At 37.4% G+C, this 25,429-nt stretch overlaps 2 protein-coding genes across 3 annotated transcripts in view; one reads left to right on the top strand and one right to left on the bottom strand.

Moving 5' to 3' along the window:
* Nucleotides 1-25,429, bottom strand: part of OLFM3 (olfactomedin 3) — a gene marked incomplete at both ends in the record, with an annotated part of 195,660 nt that overhangs the window by 107,521 nt on the left and 62,710 nt on the right. The gene's annotated exons all lie outside the window — the stretch shown is intronic.
* LOC309958105 (oocyte-expressed protein homolog) lies at nt 7,601-8,419 on the top strand (the record flags this gene model as incomplete). Its single annotated transcript, XM_082833739.1, has 3 exons — nt 7,601-7,915; nt 8,088-8,139; nt 8,337-8,419. The coding sequence occupies 3 exons, from the start codon at nt 7,601-7,603 to the stop codon at nt 8,417-8,419; spliced, it is 450 nt and encodes a 149-aa protein (XP_082689865.1).

Genomic DNA, 25,429 nt, shown 5'->3' with positions numbered 1-25,429 from the left:
AAGATTGCTTTGGGGTCATTAAAAGATTTGTAATAAAAAGGATATATATTAGTTTGGAAACTGTTAACGGATAGATGTCTTTAAAGACAGACCTGATGTCCAGGTAAAATATAGAATCATCCAGTGAGGTCCTTTGCACCATGAGAGAATAGCATTTTTGAGGAAGACCATATCTGCTCTTGCTGCATAATGTTGTTCTTTTCTTATCCCTTGTCCCAAAGAAGCTTCACCTCTACAGTTGATTGAGTACCTATAATGTAAAAATACATTCTGAATGGACTGTAAACAGTATAAATTTCAGCATTTTGTCCTTAAAAATTTATCAACAATATGAATTACAAAACATATATGTATGAACTAAACTTAAAATCATGGTCAACTGTGTCACTTTCTTGCCTTTCTTCTCTGGTTAGCATTTTACATGTCTTTTTATGTTTCTTTCTTGCCAGTGTTTTATTAGATTGTGAAGTTCTGAGGGTTTAGGACCATATTTAAATAATTCTCTTTGTACAAACCCTGAAATAGCACAATGCAAAATTAGTACTTTAAAATTCTTTTTGATGAGGGAGCAAAGTTGTGTCTAAATCCCTGATAGAAATCACCCCTATTTCCAAATTACATAACTGATACATTTAGGTCCTTTCCTTCTTTTGTGTTTCTTGCCTAGAGAAGTTCCTTTAGCAGTTGTTGTAGAGCTGGTTTGGTGGTGCTGAACTCTCTCAGCTTTTGCTTGCCTGTAAAGGTTTTAATTTCTCCATCAAATCTGAATGAGATCCTTGCTGGGTAGAGTAATCTTGGTTGCAGGTTTTTCTCCTTCAACACTTTCAATATGTCCTGCCACTCCCTTCTGGCTTGCAGAGTTTCTGCTGAAAGATCAGCTGTTAACCTTATGGGGATTCCCTTGTGTGTTATTTGTTGTTTTTCCCTTGCTGCTTTTAATATGTTTTCTTTGTATTTAATTTTTGACAGTTTGATTAATATGTGTCTTGGCGTATTTCTCCTTGGATTTATCCTGTATGGGACTCTCTGTGCTTCCTGGACTTGATTAACTATTTCCTTTCCCATATTAGGGAAGTTTTCAACTATAATCTCTTCAAATATTTTCTCAGTCCCTTTCTTTTTCTCTTCTTCTTCTGGAACCCCTATAATTCGAATGTTGGTGCGTTTAACGTTGTCCCAGAGGTCTCTGAGACTGTCCTCAGTTCTTTTCATTCTTTTTTCTTTATTCTGCTCTGCAGTAGTTATTTCCACTATTTTATCTTCCAGGTCACTTATCCGTTCTTCTGCCTCAGTTATTCTGCTATTGATCCCATCTAGAGTACTTTTAATTTCATTTATTGTGTTGTTCATCGTTGCTTGTTTCATCTTTAGTTCTTCTAGGTCCTTGTTAACTGATTCTTGCAATTTGTCCATTCTATTGTCCATTCTATCTCCAAGATTTCGGATCAACCTTACTATCATTATTCTGAATTCTTTTTCAGGTAGACTGCCTATTTCCTCTTCATTTGTTAGGTCTGGTGGGTTTTTATCTTGCTCCTTCATCTGCTGTGTGTTTTTCTGTCTTCTCATTTTGCTTATCTTACTGTGTTTGGGGTCTCCTTTTTTTTTTTTTTTTGCAGGCTGAAGGTTCGTAGTTCCTGTTGTTTTTTGAGTCTGTCCCCAGTGGCTAAGGTTGGTTCAGTGGGTTGTGTAGGCTTCCTGGTGGAGGGTACTAGTGCCTGTGTTCTGGTGTATGAGGCTGGATCTTGTCTTTCTGGTGGGCAGGTCCATGTCTGGTGGTGTGTTTTGGGGTGTCTGTAGACTTATTATGATTTTGGGCAGCCTCTCTGCTAATGGGTGGGGTTGTGTTCCTGTCTTGCTAGTTGTTTGGCATAGGATGTCCAGCACTGTAGCTTGCTGGTCGTTGAGTGAAGCTGGGTGCTGGCGTTGAGATGGAGATCTCTCGGAGATTTTTGCTGTTTGATATTATGTGCAGCTGGGAGGCCTCTTGTGGACCAGTGTCCTGAAGTTGGCTCTCCCACCTCAGAGGCACAGCACTGAGTCCTGGCTGCAGCACCAAGAGCCTTTCATCCACAGGGCTCCTTAATTTGGGATGATTCGTTGTCTATTCAGGTATTCCACAGATGCAGGGTATATCAAGTTGATTGTGGAGCTTTAATCCGCTGCTTCTGAGGCTGCTGGAAGAGATTTCCCTTTCTCTTCTTTGTTCTCACAGTTCCCAGGGGCTCAGCTTTGGATTTGGCCCCGCCTGTGCGTGTAGGTCGCCGGAGGGCGTCTGTTCTTTGCTCAGACAGGACAGGGTTAAAGGAGCCGCTGATTCGGAGGCTCTGGCTCACCCAGGCCGGGGGCTAGGGAGGGTCACGGAGTGCGGGGCGGGCCTGCAGCGGCGGAGGCCGGCGTGACGCTGCAGCCTGAGGCGCGCCGTGCGCTCTCCCGGGGGAGCCGTCCCCGGATCCCGGGACCCCGGCAGCGGCGGGCTGCACAGGCTCCCCGGAAGGGCGTGTGGCTAGTGACCTGCGCTCGCACACAGGCCTCCTGGCGGCGGCAGCAGCGGCCTTAGCGTCCCATGTCCGTCTCTGGGCTCCGCACTCTTAGCCGCGGCTCGCGCCCGTCTCCGGAGCTCTCCCAAGCAGCGTTCCCAATCCCCCCTCCTCGTGCACCAGGAAACAAAGAGGGACGTAAAAGTCTCTTGCCTCTTCGGCAGGTCCAGACCCCTCCCCAGACTCTCTCCCGGCCAGCCGCGGCGCACCAACGCCCTGCAGGCTGTGTTCACGCCGCCAACCTCAGTCCTCTCCCGGCGCTCCGACAAAAGCCGGAGCCTCAGCTCCCAGTCCCGCCCGCCCCGGCGGGCGAACAGACAAGCCTCTCGGCTGGTGAGTGCCGGTCGGCCCGATCCTCTGCGCTGGAATCTCTCCGCTTTGCCCTCCGCACCCCTGTTGCTGTGCTCTCCTCCGCGGCTCCCACGCTCCCCCACTCCGCCTCCCGAAGTCTCCACCCGCGAAGGGGCTCCTAGTGTGTGGACACTTTTCCTCCTTCACAGCTCTCTCCCGCTGGTGCAGGACCCGTCCCTATTCTTTTGTCTCTGTTTAGTTTTTTCTTTTGCCCTAACCAGGTACGTGGGGGGTTCCTTGCCTTTTGGGAGGTCTGAGGTCTTCTGCCAGCGTTCAGTAGGTGCTCCGTAGGAGTTGTTCCACGCGTAGATGTATTTCTGGTGTATCTGTGGAGAGGAAGGTGATCTCCGCGTCTTACTCTTCCGCCATCTTCCCGGAACTCCCATAACTGATACATTTAAAGCTTCTGATACAGAGCATTTAGTCAAAACTAAGATTCAGTGATGCTTTGGGGGAACTTAGAATTCCGGTGAGCAATTTTTTTTCAGGCACAATCCAGAAAGGATGTTCACACTATAGAGCTATTGACATTGTGGTGTCAAAATATTTGAAAGGAAAGCAATACAATGGCATAGCAACTCATAATGGTAATATTTTATGAATCTCGTTATTACTTCATGCATGGCTGCCCTGTGAGTAGAGGCATTATAAAACTAGTCAATGATTTATTCAGGAACTCAGTGGGTATTCTTTGAACAAAACAGAAGCAAATATCTGGCAGGGTGAAGGCATAAATCTCCTGCAACTTAAAATATATAAAGTTATATTTGGTAAATAGCAATAGAACATATTATATAGGCAGGGCGAAAGTATACTCTACTACCACTTGAAATACATAGAGTTATATTTGGTAAATAGCAATTGAATATATTATAGGAGGAAAGGGTAGAAGCATATTAGAATGGGATTTTTAATTTAAATGGAGAAAAAAATAACCCAGGAGAATCAATACCAGAAGAACAGCACTCAAATCTGGAACTATGAGTTGAGACCTCCTGGCAAATTCAGGCTCTGTGGTGAAACAGATAAATGACTGGAATTATGTGGATGTGTTATTAGCCGTTGGTAGGGAGAAAAATGATTTACTTTAAGGACTCTGTTGATATGTCTACCTACTTAACTATAATACAACGGAAGGAAAAGTGAAATTAATATGCTGTGAGGTTTATTTTTACACTAGTTACCCAATTTTAACTTCACAGTAGTCCTCCAGGGTTGTCAAAGTGGGTACCAAATACTAATTGAGCACTTATTGTAAAAAGACAGTGAGTGATGAGATACAGACACAGTTACTGTTTTGAGTAGCTAATGTAAAAAAAAAAAAAAAAAAAGAAGAAGAAGACTGTAATTGCCCAGTTCTTAAGAGTAAATACAGGCTAAATCAGATTAAGGAGCCAACGCAAAAGCAGCAGTCTGTGAGTTGCCAAGGGAAGATTTTAATTTGAGTCTCTAGAGATTTATTTGAGTCTTCATATTACACTGAACTGTACAATTTCAGGTTGCTTCCTTGAACTCTCTTCCATATTTTGAATCTCTAACCTTACTTATCTAGATAATTTCAAAAGATGTTTTATTTAAAAGTTCACGTATTGTTATTTGCATATTGAATGTATGTTATTAATATTAAAAATATCACCCGTAGTGAAGCTTTGGCAATGAGGCATGACAGGCCCTCAACCAGAAGAGAAAGGGGGTTCACTGAACACCCCTTGGTTCTGCTTGATATTCTCTTGGCCCATATATTTACTCTAGTTATTGCTCTGGTAATGGACTGTGCACATATAACTTGACAGCATGTTTTCTAGGATGCATCACATGACTTTTATGGTTTTCCTGCCTTGGGGCTTCTCTACTCCTTTGGAATGCCTACGGGAACCCACTCTGACATTTGGACTTATATATGTGCAAATCTGGAAATGCAAGGAGTTAAACACTGCAAATCTTAACTAATGGGAGACCTAAGCCAGGGGATAAACACTCCTGTCTCCATCCCTTGTGTAAGTAGATTGAGGCACATTCAGCATGGCTTCTCAGAGGGTCTTCAACATGTCTGAGCCCCAGGTACCACTCATTTAATCTTTACAACAACCCTAGAAAGTAAGTTTTACAGTTATCCTTGCTTCAAAGATGAGGAAGTTGAGGTTTAGAGATGTAAAGCAAAATGCCCAAAGGCAAGAGTTTCTTAATGGAGGACTTGGGGTTTGAACTCATATCTATCCAGTTTCATGGTCTGCACTCTTACTTACTGAAGCAATGCAGCAGAGATGAATCTGTTGGCTAAAGGAATTTAGGGCAGAGGCTGAGAAAGCCATGGGGATGCCTACAGTGAAAAAGAAATAACTATACAGTTGAGGTACATCAAACCTTGTATTTTCAGATGTGGTATAAAATCCAGATGCTACCCTCTACCCACAATCTCTTACCTGCTACCTTCCGTGATAATTCAGATTTCCCCCATTAAATATTTATTAGATCTTCAAGATCTGCTAAAACAAGTACCTTTTAAAAAGTCATTGTAAATTAAACTTTAAAAGGGGTTAGTTGTAAGCTTTCTGAGAGCAATAGCTTTGAGAGAGTAGCGTACCAAAAACAGGAAAGGAGCTGAAACTAAAAGTGAAGGAGCTACAAAGTAAAATTTCACTTTCATTTATTCTCTTCAGGGTTTCTCCTATCACTAACTATAAAAAGTATGAAATTTCAAAGCAAAGATTCCACTGAAAGTGCTACCTTCTCCCTGCTAACACATTATAATGCCAATCTGAAGATTAATTAGTGGGAAGGCCTTCTGATTTGAAAGTCTTGAAAGTGTTTTAGGAGCAATGCAATTTTTAAAGCAGTATTCCAAGTTTAGCTTTCTAACTTTAGTTAGGATATAAAGAAATAATTATATATCTGGCTTAGTCATAATTGCACCATCTTCCCTCTCATGAAAGGCTACAGATTATGTAACTGCAGCTATTGATTTTCCACATCAGACAGTTTAATGGAAAGGTTAAGAGGAAGCTGGATCAGCAAAGTTTGAGGTTACTAATTCTGCATTAAATAATTTGGGACTTAAACTCCCTCAACAGACAAGAAGCCAAGAATTTTAAAGAACAATTTCACTTCTTGGAAAAGGAATATTACTATTGCCAATCAGCAGAAGATATTTAAAGCCTGGATTGAAATAAAAGACATGAACTTTATATAACGCTAGTTTATGAATGGGATGTTTAGCATTATTTACTTTTGCAGATTATAAAAGACCCAACTGCCACTTTACAGCTAACATTGTTTTTCATTGACAATTGACATTGACATTTGGAGTACTCAGGTGAAGGAAATGATGTCAGGACCATCATGTAGTAACTATTGGCATCAAGAGGTTACAAGTTCAATTCTTAATCCTAAAAATCTTATACACACACACACACACACACACATCAATACCCATAGTTAACTGTCAAAAATACTGATTCCCCAAGACCATTAAGTAGTAATACAAAGCAATACCTCCATCACCGTTAGGATCGGAGATCATCTGAAAATTTAGCAGCTGGATAAAATGATTTAAATGCTTCAGGAGAAGAAATGAAGTGGATGAATAAATATTAAAAAAGGGGACTAGGAAAGACCAAAACATTAGTAAATCTAGACATTGCTCACAGGACGCACAGTGAATATATGTCCAAATATATTCCTTGTATATTGAGTTAAGACTAGAGGCAAAAAGCTGAAAACCAAACATACGAAACTAAATATTTACAGTGATACCTTCATAAAGAATTCCCATTACTTTTTGTTAATATTTTCCAAGGAAGCTGTACATTACCAATATTATTTCCTTTTCAGAAAAAAAGTGAGATACACATAATTAAATAAATTGCTTATTACATATTGTAGTGAACTGACATCTAATAGCTCTTAGTTATCCTTCAGGTCTGCCCCCCCTGGTGCATCATCATGAAGTCATTCTTGATGCCTTTGTCTGAACTGGGTTTTCTATCACTTGCTCCCACAGCATGCTGCCATACCCAGCTTCTTAGTATTTATCCCACTGTTTTTCAAATTGTCTATTTAAATGTAAGACTCCTCTAAATACACTGGGGTGCATGATTGAGAATAATGACCATGTTCTATATATTTGATAACAACACTGCTATCTCAGTATTGCTTGTTGGATGGCAGTGTCTGGCATCCAAAAATAATTGTTAAACTGGACTGAGTCACAAGCTCAGGATTTAACCTGACCAATCGTCCATCCCTGACTACCCAGTTTTTAGAATACTATTTCTATAGAATTGAGTTAGCTCATTACTTTGGAGTGATATTCCAGTCACCTGTACCACCACAGGTATCACTTCCAATAAACTGTGATGCCAGAAATCGCTCAGGGGTGAGAATAGGCTGAAGCAGGGATCAAGTGACAGGATTTAACAGCGTTTAATAGCTGAAGGGTGAAAGCCTACGTGGGACTCCTTTCAGCCTTTAATCTACTGTAGTGGTCAAACAACAAAAAAGTTTTCAAATGGTCTAAAGCAAAAGCATGGACGTTATATACACATATACTCAAGGAGTGTAGATACAAAAACACATTTGACCATAAGAAGAGATTCGGAGAGGGGCGGGCCCAGCCGGAAATCTTAAAAGGCCTGGGCTACGCACTTCCCCAAGTCCCACGAGGCTGCTCATCATGACCTCTCTCCTGGGCTGCTGGTTGGAGCCTGACGATGGACGCAGGTGCCACTGAGGCCCGCGGGTATGGAAGGACGACGCCCACCAGGGGAGACGGGCTGCTGGGGTTACCACTTCTGCCACCAGGGATTCGCACCCGGCCATGGTGGTTTCCTGTACAGGAACTGAGAAACCCAGTATTGTTTTACCTGGAGGCATGGCTGGCTGACTTGCTCTTCGGCCCAGACCGAGCCATAGTTCCAAAAATGGAGTGGATGAGCCTGGCCCCGTTGACGGTGGATACAGTTAACGCCCGGAACTTAGTCGAAATCACCATCTTCGGATGGCCGGATGTACAACATCTGGTGAAAGTAGGCTCCTGAGCCTGGTGTCGAGGCACCAGGAGCATCGTGACTGAGGTGAAGCTCTTGTAAAACGTGCATGTGGAGGGAGCCACGGGGAAAATACCTGGTCATACCTGGCTTCCTTCCAACCCCGCATCTTTCCACAACTTTGCAGTTTCCTAACTCCGGTATGCTGCAGGTAGACCATGGGCATCCCTTTGTGAGAGGAGTCCAAGTAGGACCTTGGAAAAGTAGGCAGAGAGGTGATGCATTCAGGCCCATCACTACCCATGCCAGCCTCAGCTTGGTTATGCCACTATTTCCAGACCCTAGGTTCAGAGCTTCCACCATAAGAACTGATATCGTCGGCACCACTCCAATCTCTCCCGCCCTTCCCAACCCTCATGAAGCAGTAGTTTGAAACAGCGAGCATTTTTTTCTTACCCAGCTGAGAAGATGGTACAGCTTGAGGAGTTCTTGAAGGTCCATGCATCACATCCCCAGACCCCCCCCCAGCATCCTGTTGCATAAGTATCAGGAGCATGAGAATAATCCTGCTTCTGCTACTAAAGTTAAAGGGAAGCAAATATCCTTAAATCTCTGCACTTTTTTTTCCTGTATCTTGATGGATGGTGGTTTGATTATTTTGATGCAAACATGAGTTTGTAGTGCCATTCTACTAAATAAATGAATTCCTTTTTTTCTCCAATGGCATAAAGACATTTTCTCACTCAAAACTAAGCAAATTTATAAAAGATGGACTATTCATTCATGTCTTGATGTGAGAGGTGGCTAAATGGCTGATAGGTGGTGGATTTATTTTTGTTTTTTTCTCAGTTTCTACCGTTTTGAAACCGCTAACCCTTTTGCTTTTATGGTCAGAGTCAGGCCCTCATGCACAGGGGGCAGAAATGCAGGGTCAGTCAGCTTTGGGTTTCTTTTGCAACATTTGTTCTCAAACTTTAATGTGTGTAAGAATCACTTTGAGAACTTGCTAAAACACAATTTCTTAGGCCCCTTCTCCACTGATTCTGATTCAGTACATTGGGCCCATGAATTTGCATTTCTAACAAGCTCTTAGGTAATGTCACACTTCTCTTCCGAGGTTCTCACTTTTAAGCTGGTAGTTTGCCCCCTGAGTAGCAAGGAGTGTGCCTGTGCATTTTCTTGGAGTGGAGCTTCCCACCTTGCACGTGGGTAGGCATTCCAACATGCAGGCAAAGAGAGGTGATCAGCATTCATTCTGCTGGTGCTGTGATTTACCAGAAGGAGCCAGGGTCTTGGGCAGCTTGTGCATTGGAAGGTGTCCTTCTAGCCCACTTTCCCCACCCCACCCTGCCCCTACCCAAACAGGTGTCCTGCATAGGCTGGGCTGGTTTTCCATTACCCATTACAATGGTATGACCAATCTGTGCAAAATAGTCCCAACCCCTTGTTGTTTCCACTTTCAGGAAGCAGAATCTTGGAGGAAAGATGACCAAGAATTCTGTGGCTTCAGACACAAAGTTGGAGTTGATTCAACTCATGCAGTTTCTTTACCCGTTAGCAGTAATGGATTCGAGCCATTTGCAAGGCTTTTAAACACACATATACACAAATCTTTGAATGCAAGTGATATTGAATGTTATTCTGCTTTACTTCACATGTTTGTTAAATGCTTTTTTACATTTTTCTTATTTTTTTTAATTAAAAAAAATTTTATTGGAGTATAGTTGATTTACAAAGTTGTATTAGTTTCAGGTGTATAGCAAAGTGATTCAGTTATATGTATATTATATATATAATATACATAACTGAATATATATAATATATATATATTCTTTTTCTTATAGGTTATAGTTCCCTGTGCTATACAGTAGGTCCTTGTTGGTTATCTATTTTATATATAGTAGTGTGTATCTGTTAACCCCAAACTCCTAATTTATCCCTCCCACTTTCCCCTTTGGTAATGCAAATTTGTTTTCTATGTCTGTGAGACTCTTTCTGTTTTGTATATAAGTTCATTTGTATCACTTTTTTTTTAAAAGATTTCTTGTGTAAGCAATATCATATGATATTTGTCTTTCTCTGTCTGACTTACTTCACTTAGTATGATCATCTCTAGGTCTATCCATGTTGCTGCAAATGGCATTATTTCATTCTTTTTTATGGCTGAGTAACATTCCATTGTATGTACATACCACATCTTCTTTATCCATTCATATGTTGACAGACGTTTAGGTTGCTTCCATGTCTTGGCTATTGTAAATAGTGCTGCAGTGAACATTGGGGTGCACGTATCTTTTTGAATCATGGTTTTCTCCAGATACATGCCCAGGAGTAGAATTGCAGGATCATATGGTAGCTCTGTTTTTAATTTTTTAAGGAACCTCCATACTGTTCTCCATAGTGGCTGTACCAATTTACATTCCCACCAACAGTGTATCCCTTTTCTCCACATCCTCTCCAGCATTTATTATTTGTAGACGTTTTGATGATGGCCATTCTGACCGGTTAAAACTACTCATTGTTGTTTTGATTTGCATTTGTCTAATAATTAGCAATGTTGAGCATCTTTTTGTGTGCCTCTTGGCCATCTGTGTGTCTTCTTTAGAGAAATGTCTATTTAGATGTCCATTTTTTTGATTAGGTTGTTTGTATTTTTGATACTGAGCAGTATGAGCTGTTTGTATTTTTTGGAGATTAATCCCTTGTTGGTCACATCATCTGCAAATATTTTCTCCCACTCTGTAGATTGTCTTTAATTTTGTTTAATTTTCTTTATTCAGTCCTATCATTACTTCTTTCAACTCTGAAGATAAGGATTTTTATTATCTGTATAAGCTTTTGTAACAAATAATGGTCCATTATAACCAATATTGTCCACCATTTTGCTTCTCAAATTTTTGCATATGGAAAATTTTTATTGTATGTAGTTAAACTATTTACTGTTTTCTGTGTGATTTTTCCATCATCCTCACCTTTTACATTTAATCTTAGGAGCTCCTGCTTTGTCTTCTTTTGTAGGAATTTGATAAATATTCCTACAGGATTTTCCTTGTGGGATTTTTATAAAACCATTGAACATTTTTGACTGTTCAACATTTGTGGGAAAATGGTTATAATTAAACCTTATTCCAATTTTCCAAAAATTATCCACAACAAAGTTACTAAATGATCCTTTACTCTATCCTTTATATACATTAGCATGTTGGAGTCCTAACCCTCAGTATGTCAGAATGTGAGTGTATTTGGAAATGCAAGAAGTAGTTAAGGTAAAACGAGGTCATTTGGGTGGGCCTATATCCAGTATGACTTTTTTTTTTTAATAATAAGAGGGCATATGGATGTACACAGGTATGTGCATGTATAGAGGAAAGACAGTGTGAGGACACAGCAGGAAGTAAGCCATCCGAAAGCTAAGGAGAAAGGCCTAACAAGAAACCAAACCTACTGACACCTTGATCTTGGACTTCTAGCCTCCAGAACTTTGAGAAAATAAATATCTGTTGTTTAAGCCACCCACTTTCTTATTTTGTTACAGTAGCCCTGGCAAACTAATACAACATTTAATACAGTTAAAAAGAAGAGAGATTGGGAAATTTCTTTTTAGAATAGTTATTTAAATGCTTGACAGTTTGGCTAATGTTTGGATTATTCATCACTATGTACTGTGTATAAGGACACTACTTTTTAATCTTGATTTTATTACTCACTTGGCCTACTAAAGTCATCAAACATTAACAATTTTAAGAATTCCAAAAATTATGCACATAGAAACATTACATAAAGTAGGTTCACTATACATGGTACGCTGTGTGCATTCTATGTACACAATACATGTTGATAATTAATAGAATGTGTTAAAATACAAAGTTGTATAAAAGAAAGTCAATTTGATTTTTAAGTGGCAAGGAATAGAAGTAAATATCAGTATTTTATGTACAATTGGGCCAGTATGCTATCAGGGTACAGAAAATACTCAAATGTTTTTGGTGTTCTTCATTTAACCAGCTGGAATTATTACTTTTAAAATGATGTCTTTTTGAAAATTTGCTTTGAATAATTTTTACACTGTAATTCTCTTAAGATCTGAACTGTCTGAAAGAAATCATCTTTAAAACAAGTAAAAGGCACTGATAAAGAAGTTTCTGTTGTCTTAAGGTAAATGATGAAGTATGCCATTAAACAATGAAACACTTTATCTTAAAATTCATGCTTATTTTTTAAAGCTTGATTCCCTACTCTTGAAAAACTTAAAGATAATGATCATAATCATTTGACAGAACTAAAAACACAATAGCCCTCCTCTCTTAGAAATAGCTCAAAACCCTTCCTAGAAAAGAAGTTGGCAAATATTCAAAACATGGAGAAATTGATGAATATTAAAATAAAGTAATAATTATCTTTGCAAGGTAGAATAGTTTCACTTCCTATAGCTGGAAATACACAGAACTGAGGATGTTCCAGCTTTGGCATCCTTTCAGAAGTCTATTTCTATATACTTGCCAATTCATTGGGAACTTTCTATCCTGAAAATAGATCATTGTAATGTCCTCAGTAAGATGACCCATTGTTGTGAATTAATGCCAGATTTATCTGTGCTATTAAATTATTATGAGTATTAGCACAGCTATTAATAACACCACTTTTCAAAGAGCTTTCATTTGTATTGCCTCATTTGATCCTTTCAGCAACTCTGAGAGGTACAAAACACTGGTTATTATCATTCTTATTGTATATGTGGGAAACTGAGACATAAAGGCTGAATTGACTTTTAGGCAGTTACACAACGAGGAACAGTGATTCACAGATCAAAAATATTTCTAATTTAAAAAAACAGTGGAAATATTTTTTAAACATTTATTCTGGGTCATTACTTTTCCAGTAATAGTTCCTATGCATTGAATGTTTACTTTATATCAGATACTTTGACATACTTTATCTTTAAAAGTCCAAACAGACTTTCAAAGATAGATATTGCCATCCTCCTCTTCCAAGTGAGGATGCAGAGACCTTGAGAGGTGTGACATAATGGATTTTAAATTTAGGTCTATCTGACTTCCAAGTTCAAGCTCCTCTGTCTGAGATATTACTTCATTTAATTCTCACTCTATCCCTCTGAGGTAAGTATAGTGTCCCTTCCTTTTTATAATTCTGGAGATGATCTCGGAGAGTTAGTATCACAAGGAGAGATTAGTTGAGGAATTGGCATTCTGGCTGGCTGAATTTTCAGTTTTCATGATTGTTGACAATACTTTTGAAATATATACATAGTTAAATTTCCTGCCTTACTAAATATATATTGAGAGCAATTGAAGTTTTTGTTGATGATGATTACCTTTCAATTCCTAAGAACTATTATTATTTTCATATTTTGTATTATTTTTTATAGATATTCAAGGTAACAAATTGGCTCAAATCTGTACTAAATGTCAGAGCTGACTGAATGTTGTCATAAAAAATAAATCATTAATATTGAAGAGTTTTTATGACTGAGAGATCTGAGTAATTGATTTATTATAAAGCACCTACTATGAGCTAGATATTAAGCTGTATACTGAGTATACATAGCTATATACTGAATATATACTGAGTATACCTATACGGAGTGTGTACTAACTATTCCTGTAGCAAAAAAGACATGTGAGCAAACTAAATATGTAAGCTAGATAGTACAATATCAGGGGCATCAAAGAGTTGTAAAAAAGATCAAGTGAAACCTTTAATACATTTTAGGTTTAGTTTGACGAAAAATGCTTCACTGAGCTAAGAATGATTTAATGTTGAATAACATGTCTAAAGGAATCACAAACAGGAAGGCAGTACAATATATTTACATTCTTTGTTAAATATAAAATCATCCAGATGATTTTTCAGCTATTTACATTTTTTTATAATTTGATAGTACAATATTATGTGCACTGGGAGGAGAGGTTAGTATGTTTCAGAGTTAAATCAAATGTTAAGATCTCAGTGATTTTTTTTTTCTTTTTTTTTTGCGGTACGCGGGCCTCTCACTGTTGTGGCCTCCCTTGCGGAGCACAGGCTCCGGACACGCAGGCCCAGCAGCCATGGCCCGCGGGCCCAGCCGCTCTGTGGCATGTGGGATCCTCCCGGACCGGGGCACGAACCCATGTCCCCTGCATCGGCAGGTGGACTCTCAACCACTGCACCACCAGGGAAGCCCCAAGATCTCAGTGATTTTTAATACTATGTCTAAATCACAGTATCATTTATTATAGTGACCAATATAGCAATGAAGGATTGAAATGGAATACAGCATTGTTTATGAAGATAGTCACAAACTTCGTTTTGTATAATAGGAAAGTTATTTTCAGAAAATACTTTTTTTAAAAAAGTTAAATTATTATTAAACTTCTATTTTTGGATATCATACCAAAAATAAAAATAAAATCAATAAACATATTTTACAAATTGAAATAACTATTGCTGAAATTTTTTTAAAAAATGCTGTTACTGTATTACTTCTTCCATGATTAAAAATATGCAAATCCTAGAATGCACTTATATTAAAAAGTTGTAGAAATCTAAGAGCATGTTTCTTCTAATATTCAGGAATTATAGTATCATCCTGAGTAAGAAAAGGTCACATAATTTATAATTCTCCAATGTGTCTTTCATTTATGTTGGTCAACTCATTTTTTTGAAAGAACAATGAGGATAAATACCACATTTTATTATTTTCCCCTTTAGGGCTTCCTTCTGCACAAACATTTTTGTAGTTACTGGTCTAGTTTTGATACAGTGCTTATATATTAATTAATTTTCCAAAGAATTTCAGCATTTATTGAGCAACTGTTATAGGCAAGGTACTATAGAGATCTGTAAGAAATACAGGGCTGATCAAAACCAGTGCCTGACTTTAAGGAGTTCACAGTTTATTGAGGGATCTAGACAAATATAGATCCCTAACGGTGTATTAGTTTTCTATTGCAACTAGAACAAATTACCACCAACTTAGTGACTTACGATAATAGAATTCATTATCTTACAGTTCTGTAGGTCAGAGGTCTGAAATGGATCTCATAGAGCTACAATTAAAGTCTTAACAGGGCAGTGTTCCTTCTAGAGGCTCTAGGAAAGAGACTGCTTCCTGCCTTTTCCCTCTTCAAGAAGTTGTCTGAGTTCCTCGGTTGTGGCTTCTTTCCATCTTCAAAGCCAGCAATCATATCACTCTAGCCCCTACTTCCATCATCACATCTTCTTCTCTGACTCTAACTCTCCTGCCTTTTTTTTCATTTATAAGGCTGCTTGCGATTAAATTAAGCCCACCTGGGTAATCCAGGGTACTCTTTCCATCTCAAAACCTTAAACTTAACACATTTGCAAAGGCACTTTATCTGTGTGAGGTAACATAGTTACAGGTTCTGGGGGTTAGGATGTGGACATCTGCCTACTACATATGACTAAACATGGTAAATAGATTATATCTTATATTTTATATCTTAGGTGTGTATATTGACACACTCAAAAATTCAGTATTTAGGTTGTCTTAATCTATTCATGGAAAAACATTTAAATATTAATAGGGAAGATTATAAGGTCACCGTTTTAACATATTCAATAAAATAGGTGAAGAATATTTCCAATCTTAGGCTTCAAAAGGAGGAAGGAAATTTGTTGATAATGTGTAGATTTAGTTAATGGACTTACATAATGAATTTTCAGTTCGCTGTTACATGCCAACTACCTAAACTTACCTTAATTTTATTTGCAAAGTGTTATTATCAGAGATCAAACAATGCCAGATATTAGAGCTTAATTTGATCCTTATTTAGCTCCTTGTGATGAATTGTAAAACAATGAAATAGTAGATTTTAAAGAGCATTTAATATATTATCTGATATAAATCTTTAAATAACTACGAAGATCTTTTAACTCAACATATCCCTTTACCAGACCATTTCTCTTCTTTTCTTTAAAGTAAAATGCCTTGATGTTGTCCCACTGCTTTATAAATTGATCTCATCTGCATCATTTTTCCCATTTTACAGAAAATTGAACCCAAGGAAGTTAAGTCATTTTCCAAGGTCACATAAACCAGGAAGTAGGTGGACTCCAAAGTCTCCCCAGTTTTCACTTTGACCACTCAGGGGCAGAGCTTATTAAAGGTTGGTTTTTAGAAAAAAAAAAGTAACATGCCTCAAAAGAGTTTTCTGAACTTTTGATCTCCAGTTCCTCTCTTCCTATTCTACTCTTAACCTGTTCCAGTCATGTTCTGTTCCCACTGCTCCACAGACGTTGTTCTAGTTAGTCACCAGCGGTCACCACAGTGCTAAATCAGAAGTCAAATCTCAGTCCTCATCTTTTGTGATCTCTCAGCAACATTTGATGCAGATGATCATTCTCTTTTTCTTGAAATGTCAATATTTTATTCATTTGACATCCAGAACTCTGGCTTTCTTGCTTTTCCTACTCTCTCACCATCCTGTCCTTCTTAGCTCCCTTTGCTTTTACCATTCAGCTCCCTGATCTCTGATGGTAGATTGTCCCAGGAATCAGTCTTTGGATTTTTACTCTTCTGTATCTTCTCTGCTCATCCCTAAGTGAGATTATCCAGTCTTAGAGATTTAGCTATCATTTACATGCTGTGAACTGCTAAAATTTTATTTCCAGCCTGGATCTATTCCTTGAGCTCCAAAGTCATTTACCTAAACTCCCTACTTAATATCTCAAGTTGGATCTCCACAGGCGGCGTATGATCAGCTTATTCTAAACTGCATTTCTTATCTCTGTCCCCTCCTGTCACAGAAACAATGCACAATTGCTCGAGTGACGTTCCCCATCTCAGTAAATGGCAACTATATTTTTGTAGATGCTTGGCTTAACCATGAATCTCAGAGGATTCTGTCCAGGCATTTTCTGGATGCCAGGTAGTCCTATGCATCAGACAGTGCCCTTTATTTCTTAGACATATTTTGGTAGAATGACTGACTTTAACCTGATTGCCCCAATGAATGCTAATTTTAAAATTTACACAAGGATATATTCCTTCCTGTGTGACTATTCCTTTGGTTTTGAATATTTGCTCCTGAATACAATAAGGAGGTTTGGTAGAATTTATAAATATTTTTAAATTCTCCTGTGGCCATGTCCTTTTAAATCTGTGTATTTATAATCTCAATCCAATTACTTATTTTTAACTTGTATTTTTGCACTAAATTCTACAGGGGAATTTCAAAACACTTCAGCACTTCTGAATTCTGAACAACCTGGAAATAGGAATGTCTGAAATATATTCTTAGCTCATCCTATGAGTGAAGTAATTAAAGTGTGGGTAAAATCTGTTTAAAGTTTATGTAATTAGAAAAGCTTGGGGGAAAAGTCCTATTTAAATCTAACAAGTGAAATTTCTATATTTTAAAATTATTCACAAAAAGTCAGAAGAAAAATGGAGTTAATTATCAGAAAGACCTAAGAGTCTAAAATTGTTTAACTTAATTACCTGGATCTTCTCTACTTATAATGGCTTGAAAGTAAATATTTGGTGAATATATTTAATCATATGCTTTGGGATAGTAATTCTGACCCAAGTGTCAAGGATGCAGAGAAGTGAGGTAAGAGAGTAGTCAAGAAAGTGACAAAGTCTAGGTTTGAATCTGGATGATTATTTTAAGGTACTGAATATGCTATACTCATGCTCATAATAAATTGCTGAATATTTAAAGCGTTAGGTGAGCTTAATTGAGCTAGAGCATAAAAAATTAGAAATTTATAGCTGTAGGCTTAAGCCAATTAAGCTGCATCATACTCAGCTACATTTAGCAGTTTGGTCACAGACCTTCTCTCTATGGCAATTGAGATGGTACTAAAATAGGGATGTTATCTAATCTATATCTAACAAGGTAGTCTCTATCACAGAAAAAATCACATTTATACTATCTAGTCTTAAATCTCTTATCTTTGACAATAAGGTTCAGTTCCCCAAATAATTTCTCTTCAGCCTGTCACTATGTTCATGTAAGCCTTTGATCAATAGATGGTACAAGATGGCTTGGTATAGCAGAAAGAGCTATGTATTAAGACAAAAGTCTCCAGCAGAAGTCGCAGTTCTGCAGTTAAATCACTTTGTGACTTTGGACTAGTCATAAACTAGGACTTACGACTCTGATTGCAAGTTGGATGTAAGTCTTAAATGAGGTAAAATAGATAAAAAACTGAGTAGAGTAACTGACATATTGGAGGTATTAGTCTCCTCCCTGAGTTTCTTCATTTATTTAAATAGGAGGATTAGTTGCAACCATTTCTGATGTCTTAATGAATCTGTAAGTCTGTACAATGTGTTTTAAAACTAGCTGTTTACATTTCACATATGGTAGATAATTGTCTCTCAATATGGTAGGACATAAAAAATAGAAACTGAAAAAAATTTTCTAACTTTGGTTTAAAAGAAAGGTTACTATTTTATTGCATTTTTAAAAGGAAGTTCTTTAATTCTAGCATTGCCTTCTGAAAAACAGATACAACAATAACCAGAAAATTGGAAAAATAATGTAATCACTTTGCCGATTGATGAGTGAAGACCAGAGCATTTCTTGGGATTGAAAAGCATTTGAGAGCCACACTTAGCTTGAAATCTTTTAAAAATGATTTAGCCTTATTTCAAAGGAAGGATGGCTTTCATTCTTTACATATAACCACTTTCATTTTTTTTTAAAAAATAGATAGAAGGACTGAAAATGACAGTCCTCTATAACCCTACACTGTAAAAGCCTAGAGAAGAATTGTGAGAAAAGAAGTAAAAACTACCTGAAATGGTTTGATATAAAATGGCATTTTTTTCTAAACTGGGCTTTGACTTGTCTTTCAACTTTTTTTTTTATTTAGTGAAACACAAAGGAACCAGCTTTCTATTAATCTAGAATGCGTTTTTAAAAAATCCTTCTTTGAAAAATAATCCATTTAAACATTTCTTGGCAATATGGAGGAAAATTTATCACATCACTGGAAATTTTCTTTAAGAAGCATTATCTAAATTCAACACCCATTTATGATAAAAAACCTCCAGAAAGTAGGCATAGAGGGAACTTACCTCAACATAATAAAGGCCATATATGAAAAACCCACAGCCAACATCATTCTCAGTGGTGAAAAACTGAAAGCAATTCCACTAAGATCAGGAACAAGACAAGGTTGCCCACTCTCACCATTATTATTCAACATAGTTTTGGAAGTTTTAGCCATAGCAATCAGAGAAGAAAAAGAAATAAAAGGAATCCAAATCGGAAAAGAAGAAGTAAAGCTGTCACTGTTTGCAGATGACATGATACCATATATATAGAATTCTAAAAAGGCTACCAGAAAACTACTAGAGCTAATCAATGAATTTGGTAAAGTAGAAGGATACAAAATTAATGCACAGAAATCTCTTGCATTCCTATACACTAATGATGAAAATCTGAAAGTGAAATTAAGAAAACACTCCCATTTACCATTGCAACAAAAAGAATAAAATATCTAGGAATAAACCTACCTAAGGAGACAAAAGACCTGTATGTAGAAAACTATAAGACACTGATGAAAGAAATTAAAGATGATACAAACAGATGGAGAGATATACATGTTCTTGGATTGGAAGAATCAACATTGTGAAAATGACTCTACTACCCAAAGCAATTTACAGATTCAATGCAATCCCTATCAAACTACCACTGGCATTTTCCACAGAACTAGAACAAAAAATTTCACAATTTGTATGGAAACACAAAAGACCCTGAATAGCCAAAGCAATCTTGAGAAAGAAAAACAGAGCTGGAGGAATCAAGCTCCTGAAGTTCAGACTATACTACAAAGCTACAGTAATCAAGATAGTATGGTACTGGCACAAAAACAGAAATATAGATCAATAGAACAGGATAGAAAGCCCAGAGATAAACCCACACATATATGGTCACCTTATTTTGATAAAGGAGGCGAGAATATACAATGGAGAAAAGACAGCCTCTTCAATAAGTGGTGCTGGGAAAACTGGACAGCTACATGTAAAAGAATGAAATTAGAACACTCCCTACCACCATACACAAAAATAAACTCAAAATGGATTAAAGACCTAAATGTAAGGCCAGGAACTATAAAACTCTTAGAGGAAAACATAGGTAGAACACTCTATGACATAAATCATAGCAAGATCCTTTTTGACTCACCTCCTAGAGAAATGGAAATAAAAACAAAAATAAACAAATGGGACCTAATGAAACTTCAAAGCTTTTGCACAGCAAAGGAAGCCATAAACAAGACGAAAAGACAACACTCAGAATGGGAGAAAATATTTGCAAATGAAGCAACTGACAAAGGATTAATCTCCAGAATATACAAGCAGCTCATGCAGGTCAATATCAAAAAAACAACCCAATCCAAAAATGGGCAGAAGACCTAAACAGACATTTCTCCAAAGAAGGTATACAGCTTGGCAACAACACATGAAAGGATGCTCAACATCATTAATCATTAGAGAAATGCAAATTAGAACTACAATGAAGTATCACCTCACACCAGTCAGAATGGCCATCATCAAAAAATCTATAGACAACAAATGCTGGAGAGGGTGTGGAGAAAAGGGAACCCTCTTGCACTGTTGGTGGGAATGTAAATTGATACAGCCATTATGGAGAACAGTATGGAGGTTCCTTAAAAAACTAAAAATAGAACTACCGTAAGACCCAGCAATCCCACTACTGGGCATATGCCCTGAGAAAACCATTATTCAAAAAGAGTCATGTACCACAATGTTCATTGCAGCTCTATTTACAATAGCCAGGACATGGAGCAACCTAACTGTCCATCGACAGATGAATGGATAAAGAAGATGTGGCACATATATACAATGGAATATTAATCAGCCATACAAAGATTTGAAATTGAGTTATTTGTAGTGAGGTGGATGGACCTAGAGTCTGTCATACAGAGTGAATTAAGTCAGAAAGAGAAAAACAAATAGTGTATGCTAACACATATATATGGAATCTAAATAAATAAATAGTTCTGAAGAACCTAGGGGCAGGACAGGAATAAAGACGCAGAAGTAGAGAATGGACTTGTGGACACGGGGAGGGGGAAGAGTAGCAGGGACGAAGTGAGAGCGAGGCGTGGACATATATACACTACCAAATGTAAATAGATAGCTAGTGGGAAGCAGCGCAGTAGCATAGGGAGATAACCTCTGTACTTTGTGACCATCTAGAGGGTTGGGGTAGGGAGGGTGGGAGGGAGAAGCAAGAGGGAGGAGATATGGGGATATATGTATATGTATAGCTGATTCACTTTGTTATAAAGCAGAAACTAACACACCATTGTAAAGCAGTTATACTCCAATAAAGATGATAAAGAAAGAAAGAAGCATTGTCTGATAAAGGCAGTCCATCTTTTAAGATTTGTGGTATAAGGACCTATGGTAAGAGGATAATCAGCTTAAGGCTGCCGCTCAGTGGAAAATTTCCTTTCATGACTCTACGAGGACTATTTGGCTTCTTTAAAGCCTAAAGTCTTGTTCCCCACCGCCATTTGTTTTAAATTCAAGTTAATTCAGAGCCTGCAAACTTTATTAAAAGGAAATATATTGAGTAACTACTATGACTTAGTCGTTATGCTAAATTTTAAAAATTTATAATATGCCATTTTTGAAAAAGATATTACATATAAATATAATTTATGTATAGAAAGAGAGAGAGAAAGAAAGAGAGAAAGAGATTAGAAAAAGTAAAAAAACCGCATGCCAGACTATTGGTGGTAGTGATTTTGCAGAGAATGGCATGATAAATTTTCGTGCTATGCTATGTCTTTTCAATTTTAAGAATATAAATGTCTTCAGGAATTAGAAAATTATATCATTAAAAAATTAGTAGGAGGCCATCATAAGAAGAGTGTCAGACATGAAGGAAAAGGTATAGACTTCATCAAAGCAGGCCCTGTTTCTATCTCCTTCCCTATTGTGTTTCACATTGTCTACCTCACAGAGACCACTTAATAAATATTTATTGAAGGAGTGAATGAACACATTAAAGAAAGCTGCCACAACTAATTTCAAGGTTGTCTTTAGAGACCACGTGAAATCTTTTCTCTTACGGGAACATTTACATTGTTAGGCTTGAATAACATCTTTGGTCATTGCCATGGGAAATAAACATATCTAAAATATGTTACAGGGGCAAGCTTTGGGACGTATAGGGGCAAGCTTTGGGAAGTATAGTCATTCAGTGGAGAAAAACAAAGCAACATAAAGCGTGTTCATTTTGTTTGCTAGAATGGTTCTTTTTGCAGGGTGTTAGAGGTTTATTGTGCATGACTCAACACACATTGCATTCGGGAAGATCAACAGAACGAGCAGAATAGATCCTGAGTCCTCCTCATCTACTTGTGTCTTCCTTTTTTGGGAAGATGTTTTACTGGCAAATTTAGCCAGTAACATTTGCACAGAGTATGTGTTTCCTTTTACTTAAATTCATAAGCACTTTTCTACTTTCTAACAGAGAAAACTTGACAAAAATCTATTGAATTTTATAATTTCACCGTCATTCTGATGTTTTCGTCTGGCACAGGGATTCTAAGGGTGTGATTAGGGGTAACTCTTTGTACAGATATATTTACGACTACAGAGGCAGCAAAAAATACCATATTCTGAAGGCCTATTTTATGCTTGTCACTATATTCATTTTCTAATTTAGTCCTTCTAAAAAAAGCTCTAATGGTGGGCATTATCGCATCCATTTTTAGTTGGTAAAACCAAGGCTCAGAGATATAAAATTTACTCATAGAAAGCCCCTGTGGAAATGACTGACCTGAGATTCGATTTCTGGTAGGTGTGGATCAAAGCATCATTGCTTGTGTTGTTTTGTTTTGATTAGAATCCATTGTCCTTATGTCTTCACTGTAAAGATCTTGCACACCCTGAAACATTCTCATGGAAATTAGAGTACAGTCCTGAAATGCCAGGACTTGGATTGTATTCAAACTGTCACATGCTTTCTAGCTATGATATATGGGCATGAACTCATTAGTGATGGATTCCTAGAGGCAGCAACTGTGCAGGTAAATCTTCTTAACTAAGCAGATAATACATCATCCTGGCACTGTAAAATGTCATAAGTGCTCTCAGTGTAATCATCTTTTTGTTTCTTTGCTACATTTGGATGAGCAAAACCAGGAAGCATTAGAGTAATACCAAGTCCTACCAAAAGTATAGTCTAAATATAGAGGCATCTTGGGAAACCCCCTCTTGCATTCCACTAAACTTTCTTGAATCTTGATTGTTTAATGCCAGAAGTACTAGTTAAATTGCAGTCTTGTTCATTTGAATGCAGAAGAGTAAGTGTGCTGGGCTCTTACCTTTATTTCTGGTATCTCCATTCTGGCGGTCCCACATCTATCTCTACCCCGCAGGCTCCAGGAGCTTGGCACTTTGCCAGCAGCCAGCTCCTGAGACAGCCTAATGAAAGTTAATAGACCTCCAATTCAGGTAATTTACATGAATTAAAAATAACTTAGGAAACCATTTAGGGCTCTATAAAATCAAATTTAAAATACTATATGCAGAGGTCATAATAGTACAGTTCAACTTTTCTACCACACAAAAAACATAAAGTTTATTTGAAGTTCATCTGAAATATACAAATATTATCAGACAGTTGGAGAGAATAAAATTTTTACATATCTTTTGAAAAGTAAGTAATCCCAATAATGCTTTCTTGCTCAGTTTCTTCCAGATGTTCTAAGCTTGTATTTCAGGATTGCTTACAAATTATAAGGTACATGTAGAAAAGATTTTCAGCAGAGGATAAACTTATGAGAAACTATTTCATAGTTCCTCATAATTCTGCAAAAATTATGAGATAAAACAATACATAGACTGTGGAAGGAAAAAAGGTGGTATTTGTTCAGAAACCAAATAAAATTCTATGATAGATGTAAGAGAATGGGAGGGATCTTGAATTTGCTGTAAAAGAGGTATAATAATATTACTGTTGAAAAATCATTTAATCCTTTCCTGTGCCACAGATAGAGCTACAGTCAAACCAATCCAGAGAGATTGCTGGGATCTCTTTTAAAAACTAAATTTCTCAATTTCACAAATATTTATTGAACTAGGCATTATGAATTCAAGTACAAAGATCAGTAGTGTGCTCTTTTGTCCTTAAGGAATCTTGAATTTAGTTAATAGATAAGGCAAGTACTGGCACCTCACAATGCAAGGAAGAATATAGTAGTGGCCACAGGCAATCATAAAATGCTCTGTGAGCTTTCTGAAGGGAAACCACATCATGTTGAAGTCTGCAAGGCAGAATGAGAAGATATGACTGAGGTTTAAATTCTGGTGGCTTTTCCATCTTCTAGTTCTGGGCATCTTCTAGTGTCTAGGCAAACTGTTTAACCTTTTGGAGCTTTACCTTTGTTTTCTGTAATATGATAGTAGTAGAATATACTTCATAAGTGTTTTACATAAGATTTATCTCACTTATTCATTTATTCATTCATACACAAGTATGCACTGAGTGTTCACTGTTGGCCTGGTTGTATAGCTGTACAGTGTATAGTGTGGGTGGGGAGGCAAAAAATTTGGTAGGTGCTTTGATAGGAAGTATTTGTAGGTTACAGCAAGACTTTAAAGAAAAGTGTGGTCAATTCCATAAAAAGAAGATCCAGAATCTCTTCATAGAGGAGGCTCCCATAATCCTTACTACACAGATGAGATAATGAAAGTTTAGGACATTTGAATAATTGTCCAAAGTGTATATAGTTAGTTAACGGCTGAGCTAGGATCCAGTGCTTCTGAATTTTCACATAAAGCAATCAATTCTGTTTGCTTTGAAAGCGATTACCCACACAATGAGACCTAAAGGAAGCATTAATATCAATGGGAATGTGCTTTTTGCAATATCTCAGAGGACTTCAGACACATCGATATTTTGTTTTGTAATTGCTTTTTGTAATTAATGGTATATCTTACTAACTCAAATAATTGTCATGCAAAACAGGCTTTTAAATAGAATATGGAAATATTTAAGAGGTTACTTTAAAGTAATATTTCAGGTTACTTTCAAGGAGTTTTTGTCTCTAAGCCAACACAAATGGAATCAGCTGTCTCTGTATTTCAATAATAAGCTCTTCATGACCCCCAGTGAACTCACATTTTTATCCCATGCTAAGGCACTGAGCTCATAAAGATTCATAAGACCAAAAAAAAAAAAAAGGTTTTTTTTCCCTCTATTGTGTAAGACCTTTATATAAATCAACTCCCAGTGGGGAGAGATCTACTCTACTGTACTTTCCTTTGTCTCTTCCCTTTTCCATAGCTCCTACACAGTCTTGAGAAGTATCCCTCAGTGAGCACCTCCATCCTTCTTTTCCTCCCCCTGCATCCATTGTCAGTGTAATAATGTTTCATGTATTAGTGCACTAGCTATCATAAATATATTACACAATATAATCTAAGTTAGAGTTCACAGAGAAAATGAGATGAAGGTGCCCATAGCCATATTGTACAGAAGACTAGTTCTTAATGAGAAATGGGGAAAGATTGAAGCCTGCTGACAATCCACAGGTGTT

Source organism: Leucopleurus acutus, assembly GCF_964270905.1.
Source record: "Leucopleurus acutus genome assembly, chromosome: 2".
Classification (NCBI taxonomy): Eukaryota; Metazoa; Chordata; class Mammalia; order Artiodactyla; family Delphinidae; genus Leucopleurus; species Leucopleurus acutus.
The sequence above is the reverse complement of the archived record's forward strand: the minus strand, read 5'-3'. Positions and strand labels throughout refer to the sequence as shown.